We start from the raw sequence: 11601 nt of genomic DNA on the forward strand, positions 1-11601 counted from the left end.
GTTAGTAAATTTGCTGATGACACAAAGGTTGGGGGTGTTATGGATAGTGTGGCGGGCTATCAGAGGTTACAGCGGGACATTGATAGGATGCAAAACTGGGCTAAAAAGTGGCAGATGGAGTTCAACCCAGATAAGTGTGAGGTGGTTCATTTTGGTAGGTCAAATATGATGACAGGATATAGTATTAATGGTAAGACTCTTGGCAGTGTGGAGGATCAGAGAGATCTTGGAGTCGGAGTCCATAGGACACTGAAATCTGCTATGCAGGTTGACTCTGTAGTTAAGGTGGCATACGATGCATTGGCCTTCTTCAATCGTGGGACTGAGTTTAAGAACCGAGAGGTAATGTTACAGCTATATAGGACCCTGGTTGGGCCCCACTTGGAGTACTGTGCTCAGTTCTGGTCACCTCACTACAGGAAGAAAGTGGAAACTATAGAAAGGGTGCAGAGGAGACTTGCAAGGATGTTGCCTGGATTGTGGTGCATGCCTTTTGAGAATAGGTTGAGTGAACTCGGCCTTTTCTCCTTGGAGTGGCAAAGGATTAGAGGAGTATAAGATGATGAAATACATTGATTGTGTGGATAGTCAGAGGCTTTTTCCCAGGGCTGAAATAGCTAGCACGAGAGGGCACAGTTTTAAGGTGCTTGGAAGTAGATACAGAGGAGATGTCGGGTAAGTTTTTTCCACAGAGATTGATGAGTGTGTGGAATGGGCTGCCGGCGACAGTGGTGGAGGCGGATATGCTAGGGTCTTTCAAGAGACTCCTGGATAGGTTCATGGAGTTTAGGAAAATAGAGGGCTATGGGTAATCCAAGGTAATTTCTAAGGTAAGGACATGTTTGGCACAGCTTTGTGGGCCGAAGGCCCTATGTTGTGCTGTAGGTTTTCTATGTTTCTATGTTTCTACAACACAATGGTTTGATTATAAGCCTTATAATAGCCAGCAGGAGCTTCATGAACAAATATGTAGGCAGATGATGGAAAAATGTATTAAAAAGATCAAAGTTAATGCAGTGGGTGACTTTAACTTCTGCAGTGTTGACTGGGACCTCCTTAGTATCAGGGATTTCAATAGCGTAGAATATGCTGGATGTATAGAAGCAGATACTGTGGTCCAATGTGGACCATGGTGGTTGAGATGCCCACAGAAGCTACTCTCATTGTTTCCAGGAGGGTTTCTTGAAACAATTTGTAGATAATCCAACTAAGTCTGGAATCTTGAACTGGGAAAGAGCTAGCCAGATGATCAAAATTCAAGGAGAACATGCAAACTCTGCAAAGACAGAACTGAAGAACTTCCATACTTGTGAGTATGGAAGTATGGCAAAGTTTGGGAACCTTGGAATTATGAAGCTAAAATCAGACAACACCATTGAAGAAAATAAAGGAAACAGGAAAGAAATTAAACAGGGAATTAGGAGGGCTAATTCCTTGGTCTCTGCAAATGAAGGAGATACAAATCAAGGTTGAGCAAGAATGCAGATAAAGTAAGAGAGATGTTGGCAGGTTAAAAAGGTTTCAGGAGACTTGAAGAATACAAGGGATAATGAAGGAATGAATGGCTTAGGGCAGGGGCTCCCAATCTTTTTATGTTATGAACATGGGCCCCTACCATTAACTAAGGGGTCCATGGACCCCAGGGTGGGAGCCCCTGGTGTAGGGCAACACAGTGACACATCTGGCAGAGCTGTTGCCTCACTACTAAAAACACAGGTTTTATCTTAATTTCTAATGTTGTCTGGAGGAACTCAGTAGATTCAGCAGCATTTTGGGCCATGACCCTGCATAAGGACTGAATTAACTCAGTCAAGGCCTGGAATGAACTGCCCAAGATGGAGTTGGAAACAGGTACTCTCATAACAAGGAAGGTAAATACAGGTAAATACTTCAAGAACAATTGGATCTCTGGAGATAGTAAGGCCTATTAGGGACCAGAAAGGTTTGAATGTGGAATGCATGAGTTTGTTTCTTGATGAATACCTTGCAGTTATTTTCAGAAGAGTGTAGAATTAAAGTAAAAGTACAGGCCCAACCCACCCCAAATATTCTCTCTGATATCCTCTCCAATTGGGCAGAAGGTCCAAAAGCCTTCAAGCATGTTTCACCAGGTTCAAGGACAAATTCTACCCTGCTGTTATAAGATTATTGAATGGTTCCAGGTGCAGTAAGATTCTTAACCTCACAACCTAGATTGTTATGTTACATAAGAACCTAAGAAATAGGAGTAGGAGTAGGTCATCTGGCCCTTCGAACCTGCTCTACTGTTTAATAAGACTATGGCTGATCTGGCCGTGAACTCAGCTCTACCTACCTGCCTTTTCCTCGTAACCCTTAATTCCCCTGCCACAAAAAAATCTATCAAACTGTGTCATCTTCAGGGAGCATTGTCTCAGAAAGGCAGCGTCCATTACTAAGGACCTCCAGCACCCAAGGCATGCCCTTTTCTTACTGTTACCATCAGGTAGGAGGTACAGAAGCCTGAAGGCACACACTCAGCGATTCAGGAACAGCTTCTTCCCCTCTGCCATCCGATTCCTAAATGGACATTGAACCCTTGGACAGTACCTCACTGTTCTTTCTTAAACATACTGTATAGTATTTCTGTTTTTAGCACAATTTTTTAATTTATTCAATATATGTATACTGTATAAAGTATACTGAATAAGATTTACTTATTTATTATTATTATTTTATTTTTCTCTTCTATGTTATGTATGCATTGATCTGCTGCTACTAAGTTAACAAATTTCATGTCACATGCTGGTAATAATAAACCTGACTCTGATTTGTAAATATGCAGTATTTAGTAAGGAAGCCTCTACTGCTTCCCTGAGCAGAGAATTCCACAGATTCACTACTCTCTGGGAAAAGCAGTTCTTTCTCATTTCTGTCCTAAATCTATTCCCCTGGACCTTGAGGCTATTTTCCCCAGTTCTAGTCTCAGTCACCAGTGGAAACAACTTTCCTGCCTCTATCTTATCTATGGCTTTCATAATTTTATAAGATCCCCTCTCATTCTTCTAAACTCCAGCGACTCAATCTCTCCTCATAGGCTAACTTCCTCATCTCCAGAATCAACCTGGTGAACCTTTTTCCCATCGCCTCCAAAGTCAACAAGGAGACCAGAACTACACACAGTACTCCAGGTATGCAAATACCCTTCATCAGAACTGAAGAAAAATTTTTCTTCTCCCTTCTTTATTCTCCAATCCTGATGGAGGTTCTCAGCCTGACTGTTTACTGTTTTCCATAGCTGCTACCTGACCAGCCGAGTTCCTCCAGCATCTTGTGTGTGTTGCTTGGATTTTCAGCATTTACAGATGAAGCTTTGTCTGGAAAAGAGCAAGGTGTTGCATTTGGGAAAACAAATATGAAGGAAGCCCACAGAAAATGGCAGAACCTTTCGGAGCATTGATGTACAGAGGATTCTTGAGATTTGAGTTCCTAGCTCCCTGAAGTGGAAACACAAGTAGAGAAGGTGATAAAGAAGGTGTGCATCATGATTGCCTTGATCGGTCTGGATAATGACTATAAACATTGGAAGATCATGTTGCAGCTGTAGTAAACCTTGGTTAGATCACATACAGAATATCATGTGTAGTTATGGCCAGCTTATTTCAAAATGGATCTACAGACTTTTGAGTGGATCCAGGAGGGCTTCACTAAAATGCTGTCTGGATTGTAGATTTCTTTGGTTTGAGGAAAACTTTGTTGTTTTATCTGGACACGAGAAAATCTGCAGAAGCTGGAAATCCAAAGCAACACTCACAAACTGCTGGAGGAACTCAACAGGTCAGGTAGCATCCTGAAAGGAATAAACAGTCAGCATTTTGGGCCAAGACCTTATGATCCTGAAGAAGGGCCTCAGGCCAAAACGTCAACTGTGGATCTTTTCCATAGATTCTGCCTGACCTGCTGAGTTTCTCCAGCATTTTGTGTGTGTTGCTTTGTTTTATCTGCAGCCTTGGAATTTGAGACATAGATCGGGTATGACGTCAGAGTGTTTTCTCCAGGGTGGACATGTAAAATACTAGAACAAATGGATGTAAGGTGAGAGGAGAAAAGTTGAAAGGAGATTTATGAAGGAGTGTTTTTTAAACAGAGTAGTTGGCTGGAACATACTGCCAGGAGAGTTAATAGAAGCAGATATACTATCAGAGTTTAAGAACATTTAAGCAGACAGACACATGGAAAAAGCAGGAACTCCACCATGGATGGTCCCAAGCCCAGCTGTGAAAGGAGGAAGATTGGGCATGGGGCCAGCAACCCCACCCTGTAAAAACCCAGAGCTACAGAAACACCAACAGAAGCTCCAAAGACCTCATCCTTAGGAGAGGAAGGATCTTTGCCTGGAAAACCTATGAAGGTGTGTGATAAGAGCAGACTGAGGACTCTGGTGAGCTGTTGTTGGCAGTCTATGTCCCAGTAAAGGTGATGAGCTTAAGAAGAAGGTGAAGAATTAACAGGCAGGGTATAGAGGGATATGGACCTCTATCAAAGGATATGGCAAGAAGGTAGGTGTATGGTGTTGAGTGGGATCTGGGATCAGCCATGATGGAATGATGGAGCAGACTTGATGGGTTGAATACCCTAATTCTGCTCCTATGTCTTATGGTCTTTTGGACCATGTGGAAGCAGATGAGATTTATTTAGACTGGCAACATGGTCAGTTCAGATATGGTGGGCAGAAGGACCTGTTACTTTCTAAGCTCCAATTACTTTGCAATAAAGGCCAATATACCATTTGTCTTCACGTATATCCCTCAAAATCTTTCCTATCTATGTATTGTACTGTGCAAAAGTCTTAGGCACATATATATAATTAGGGTGCCTCAGACTTTTGCACAGTACTGTGGTAATTTTATGTATTGCTCTGTACTGCTGCCACAAAAAATAATTTAACATATGTGAGTGATGATAAACCAGATTCTGATATGGGTCTCTATTGTGGACTGAGAGTGGGAAGAGGGTAAGGAGAAGGGTATCATGGTTGGGAAGAAGGGAGGGAGTGGGAAGCACGAGGGAGACATTCTGTAGTGATCAATAAACCAATTGATTGGAATCGAATTACCTTGCCTGGTGTCTCAGAACTGGATATGTCTGCACCCATGCCAATCCCCACCCCGGCACATCTTCTCTGTCAAATGTCCCACACTTCTCCATCAGCACTTCAACCTCGCCATTTCCAACATACTTTGATGCCACCAGATTACAACCTCGCTTACCGCTTCATGTTGACAAATACAGTACTGTGCAAAGGTCTTAGGCGTCCTATCTATATATGTGCCTGACTTTTGCACAGTACTGTACCCTTCCAAATTTATTTTAAATATTGTCTCAACCACTTCCTGTGGTAGTTCATTCCCACACACATACCACTCTGTCATCCCTCAGGTTCCCTCATTAACCTTTCTACTTTCAAGGAACTATGGACTTAAGACCATAAGATGCTAAGACATAGGAGCAGAATTAGGCCATTCAGCCCATCGAGTCTGCTCTGCCATTCCATCATAGCTGCTCCCAGATCCCACTCAACCCCACACACCTGCCTTCTCGTCACATCCTTTGATGCCCTGATTGATCAGGAAATTATCAAATTCTGCATTAAATATACTCACAGACTTGGCCTCCACCGCAGTCTGTGGCAGAGGATTCCACAGATTAACTACTCTCTAGCTTAAAAAACTCTTCCTTACCTCTGCACTAAAAGGTCAGCCCCCAATTTTGAGGCTGTGCCCTCTAGCTCTGGATACCCCCACCATAGGAAGCATCCTCTCCTATGTAGTCTTTTCAACATTTGGTAGATATCAATGAGACCCCCCCCCCACCCCACATTCTTCTAAATTCTGTTGAGTACAGGCCCAAACCTGCCAAATGCTCCTCACTGTTAACCCCTTCATTCCTGGAATCATCCTTGTGAACCTTCGCTGGACTCCCTCCAATGACAACACATCCTTTCTGAGATATGATGCCCAAAACTGTTGACAATACTCCAAGTAAGACCTTATCAAATGCCTTCTGAAAATCCAAGTTTATGCACCCTGCTTGTTACTCCCTCAAAGAACTCCAACAGATTTATCAGGTGAGATTTCCCTTTACAGAAACCATGCTGACTTTGACTTATTTTATCATTAATCTCTAAGTAATTTGAAACCTCATCCTGAAAAATAGACTCCAACACTTTCCCAACCACTAAAGGTTTGGCTAACTGGCCTATAATTTCCTTTGTTTTGCCTTCCTCCCTTTTTAAAGATATTGTGGATACAATAGGGTCGTATAAGAGTCTCTTAGATAGGTACATGGAGCTTAGAAAAATAGGGGGCTATGTGCTAGGAAAGTTCTAGGCAGTCTCTAGGATAGGTTACAAGGTTGGCACAACATTGTGGGCAGAAGGGCCTGTAATGTGCTGTAAATTTCTATGTTCTATGTCCTATGTTAAAGAGTGGAGTGACATTTACAATCTTCCATTCCTCTGGGACCATACCAGGATCAAGTGATTCTTGAAAGATCATGACCATTGTCTCTTCTGCAACCTCTCCAAGAATTCTGGGATGTAGTCCATCTGGTCCAAGTGACTTATCCACCTTAGGACCTTTGCGTTTGCCTCCAAAATCTAAAAGGGCTTACACTCCCAAATCCCTCTGTATATTTTTGTGTTACTGTACACTTTCCTCTTACATTTGCACCCCAATGTACAAACCCTCACACTTGCCATATTAAACTCCATCTACCATTTCTCTACCCAAATTTTCCTGCCAAATCCTTTACTGTCCACAATTCTGCCAAATTTTGGGTTGTTTGAAGACTATGAATCAGCCCACTTACATTTTTGTCCAAATAATTTATATACATCATAAGCAATAGAGTACACAGCATTGATACTTGCTGAAAACTCCCGGTCACAGACCCCACTCAAAATTACACCCTTTCCACCTCTATCCTTTGTTTTCTACAGCCAAGCCAATCTTGAATTTAATCTGCTAAATCTGCATAGATCCCATATGCATTAATCTTCAGGATCAGTTTACAATAAGATACTTCGCCGAAAGTTTTACTTAAGTCTACGTAGACAACATCCACTGCCCTCCCCTTGTCAATCATCTTCATAAGACCACATGACCATATGACATAGGAGTAGAAATAGGCCATTCAGCCCATCTCAGCTGACCCTGAAGACTGACTGATACCTCATCATGCTCTTCAAGAGCCATTATACCTCCCCTTTTTGATATCAGCATGCCCTGGAACATCAGCAAGCCTCTCCCAGATTTTGCTATTTTCCATGTCCTTCTCCTTGGTGAATGAGTTACTTATTTAGTACCTTACCCACCTCCTCTGTCTTTAGGCATCAAATTTCCTCCTTTGCCGTTGAGTGGTCCATCCCATCCCCTTTAGTGTTAAATGCTTTGGGATTTTCTTTAATCCTCCTCACCCAAGGACATTCCGTGGCCACTTTTAGCCCTCCTGATTCCAGGTTTAAGTTTTATTCCCGAAAAAGACACGTGCTCCGTCACGAGGTTGATCATTACAGAAACCGGGACGGCTGCATGAAGTCTGTGTGAAGCTGCCCATCTACAGGAGGGGTTTCTGTATCAGGACTAACATACCCCTCCCCTTCACACAAAACAATCTCGGACGTCTACTATGATCTGTGAGCATCTACAAGTCTGGCAGATGTGGTTAAAACGAATATCGCCAGGCGCTGGCGTCTATCGCGTCCCCCCCAATCGTAAACTCACAATCTCTCCTATGCCGGGACTGCCACAAGATGTGGCAGGTCGGAAGAGTCAGGCAGATCCTTACCTCTGAACGTGATCGAAACGAGTCTGTCATATTTGCCACCCAGGTTAGAAATCCTTTTCAGAAGCAGTGTAAGCGACATGGTGAGACCCCACTATTCGCCGCCAGAGTTTTAAAGCTGTTTGTCAAAGTTCAGGTCCTACACCTGTTGGCACCCTCCATGACTCCGAGAGGAGTCTCGGCTGCTACTCTGGGCTGGGCGACAGCTTGCTCAATCAGATTCCTTTTGAGTCAAAGAACCCACGCCCAATACAGCAAGTTCACAAAACCTGTGGTGTTTCCGCCTTCCATCCCGGATAAATATTAACAAGGGAAATTATTTAAATATACACCTCCTCAAGCGTTCAATCCTTCTCACACAACTACCTTTCACTCCCTGTTGCGAACACACCTATGGTATTAGCACTTTGCGCAGGAATTCACATTCCTCATCCCCGAAGCAGCCCGCGAACGTGGCCCAGCCCAGCACAGTCAGCTGCCATTCGCTAAACAACCTGTCGGTTTACCACGAAATGCTCACCGTACTGCGGGCGTACCAGAAGTAATGATAATAAAAGTGGCGCATTCCATCGTCCCCGCGGCATCTGTTAGCAATCACATTAAGAAGTCGGTACGAAGCAGGATCTTGTTGACAACGTTCAGCACCCAGGTAAACAATATCTACTGACCCTCCTTGGTCTATCCTGCCTATTATTTCCTCAGAGAATTCCAGCAGATCTGTCAGGCAAGATTTCCCCTGAATGAAACCATGATGACTTTGGCCTATTTTATCATGTGCCTTCAAGTACCCCAAAACCACATCCTAAATAATGGACCCCAACATCTTCCCAACTACTGAAATCAGGCTAACTGGTGTGACGAGAATACACATAAAATTAAGATGTTTGCTGGCCTGGGTTAGCATCAGTGACATCAGCAAGTGGTCTGCCACCTGCCCTCAGGGGAAGGAGAGATAAGGAACAATGGAGCAGCGTCTGGAGATGTGTAATGAAGGAACGGGGGAGAGAGAGCTGTCTGGAGCGGCTCCCCCTTTGAACCTTGAACTGTTTGAAGTGATGGACAGGCGATGCCCCGCAGGGGGATAAAAAGGGACAGGTTCGCTAAGGCAGGACACACACGCCACCCAAGGTAACGAGACCCTGGAAGCGGTGCGCCTCTCACGAGTGGGTGAGAAGTACCAGACAACGGTCAGGGTGGAAAGGTACGATCAGCGGGAACCCGGTGTGTGTCCGCCCTTGTCTGGGTGCCGGGTTCACTGCAGAGGATCGACCGCATCTGGAGGAGGGGTCACAGTCGGTGACCTCAGGTGACATCACCAAGGACCCGCCCAAAAGCTGTTTGTGAGCGATCTCGCCGGTCTGTGAGTGAAGCCGTGTCTGAATGATCAGTTGTTCCTGTTCTATCTCTCTTCCCGCACGTTGTCCATCGCCATGGCAATGATTACTGCGAACTGAACTTTGAGTCACTTTGAAATTTGGTCATTTACCCCTAGACAACGATAGAGCTTGATTGATGCTGTTATCTTAATTCTGTGCACATGTGTGTTTATCATCGCTGAACTGTTGCATTTATTATCTTTTCGATTACTGTGTTGCTTGTTTCTTTAATAAAACTTTCTTAGTTCTAGTACTCCAGACTCCAACTGAGTGATCCATTTCTGCTGGTTTGGCAACCCAGTTACGGGGTACGTAACACTGGCCAATAATTTCTGTTTTTCTGCCTCTCTCCCTTCTTGAAGAGTGGTGTGACATTTGCAAGTTCCAGACCTCCAGAAACATTCTGGAAAACAGTGATTCTTGAAAGATCATTACTAATGCCTCCACAATCTCTTCAGCCACCTCTTTCAGAACTCTGGGGTGTATTCCTCCTGGTCACGGTAACTTATCTAACTTCATACTTTTCAACTTCACAAGCACCCTCACCTTGGTAACAGCAACTACACTCACTTCTGACCTCTGACACTTACAGATTTCTGGCACGTTGCTAGTTTCTTCCACATTGAGGACTGGTGCAAACTTCAAAGGTTTCAAATGTCAGAGAAATGTATATGATATACATCCTGAAATGTTTTTTCTTTGCAGCCATCCACGAAAACCCCCAAAGAATGAATGACAGTTAGATCTTAGAACCCTAAAGTCCCCCCCAGCTCCCCTCTCTCCTGTGCATAAGCAGCAGCAAGCGACGATACCGCCCCCCCCCTCCAACCAGCAAAAAATAGCATTGGCACCCACCACCGAGCACGCAAGTGTGAGCAAAGCAGCAGCAAATACACAGACTTGCAGTACTCCATAGACTACTCGTTCACCCGGTAATTCGACATACCACAGGCTCTCTCTCTCCCCAATAAGGGAGAAAGAAGTGTCTCAGTTTCACAGCAAGAGGGGAGGCATAACAAACAACTCGCTGGTTTATGATGTTAAAAGTCCGTTGTGTCACTTTTTCCAAGCTCTGTATCCAAAGATCTCCAGCTTTAGATCTTCCATCTCCCACGACACACCAATCTGTCCGGACACTGACCTTCGATCTGCCCATCTCCAGAGCCACGAGATCTCAGCCCTCCGAAGGCGAGCTGAGCACTTAGGCTGACCCTTGGCATGCCCAATAATGGCCATTCGTAAAACCCCAAGAGCAGGTCCCATTCCCGCAAAGAACCATAGTCAGCATGTAACTCCAGGTCAGGGTCTTCAAAAGAATCCTGAAAGGGAAAAATAGAGATATTAAAGATGGAAATAGAGATGTTTCGGAAAATGCAAACAAAGGAATCACCATTAGGCGTCATTAATCCTCCTAAGCTCTTATTAAGTTCTTCTGCCATTTCTTTGTCACCTTTACTACCTCTCCAATATTATTTACCAGCATTTCAATATCCACTCTTGCCTCTCTGTTACTCTTCATATATCAGAAAAATCTTTTGGAATCCTCTTTGATATTATTGGCTGCTTCCTTCATATTTCATCTTTTCTCTCCTTGCAGCTTTTTTAGTTACCTTCTGTTGGATTTTAAAAGCTTTCCAATATTCTAACTTCCCACTAAGTTTCACTATATTATATGCCCTTTCTTTTGCTTCCATGCTGTCTTTGATTGCCCTTGTAGCCACAGTTGCCCCATCCTCCCTTTAGAATATGGTGGATTCTGGTTAAGACCATAAGATATAGAAGCAGAATTAGGCCATTTGACCTTTTGAGTTTGCTCACCATTTCAACATGGTTGATCCATTTTTCCTCTCAGCCCCAATTTCCTGCCTTCCGCCTATATCGCTTCATGCCCTGACCAATCAAGAATCTAACACCTCTGTCTTGGCCTCCACAGCTGCCTGAGGCAATGAATTCCACAGATTCACCCCTCTCTGGCAAAAGAAATTCCTCCTCATCTCCATTCTAAAAGGACACCCCTCTATTCTGAGGCTAAGAAGAATAGGAAGAATTTCCTCCATAGGAAAAATCCCCTCCACATCCACTCTATCGAGGCCTTTCACCATTTGATAGGTTTCAATGAGGTCCCCCCAATTCTTCTGAATTCCAGTCAATACAGGCCCAGGGCCATTAAATATTCTTCATATGACAAACTGTTTAAACATGGAATCATTTTTATGAACCTCCTTTGAACCCTCTTCAGTTTCAGCACAACCTTTCTAAGGGGCCCAAAACTGCTCACAATACTCCAAGTGAGGCCTCACCAGTGCCTTATAAAGTCTCAACATTACAATCTTGTTTTTATATTCTAGTCCTCTTGAAATGAATGCTAACGTCCTTACCACAGAATTAACCTGCAAGTTAATCTTTAAGGGCTCCCAAGTCC

The 11601-nt window shown here is 43.8% G+C and overlaps 1 protein-coding gene across 4 annotated transcripts in view; it reads right to left on the minus strand.

Moving 5' to 3' along the window:
* The window catches only part of fer1l4 (fer-1 like family member 4), a 407998-nt gene extending 399715 nt beyond the window's left edge, over window positions 1-8283 (minus strand). For 2 of the 4 annotated variants that reach the window (XM_063040941.1, XM_063040940.1), the window contains exon 1: window positions 7807-8283. In XM_063040941.1, the coding sequence (XP_062897011.1) occupies window positions 7807-7885 (79 nt within the window). In that variant the 5' untranslated portion in view covers window positions 7886-8283. The remainder of the gene's footprint in view (window positions 1-7806) is intronic. The other 2 variants (XM_063040943.1, XM_063040942.1) reach the window with 1 other exon arrangement.
* Between the last annotated feature and the right edge of the window lie 3318 nt (window positions 8284-11601).

This window comes from Mobula hypostoma, chromosome 2 (genome assembly GCF_963921235.1).
Source record: "Mobula hypostoma chromosome 2, sMobHyp1.1, whole genome shotgun sequence".
Classification (NCBI taxonomy): Eukaryota; Metazoa; Chordata; class Chondrichthyes; order Myliobatiformes; family Myliobatidae; genus Mobula; species Mobula hypostoma.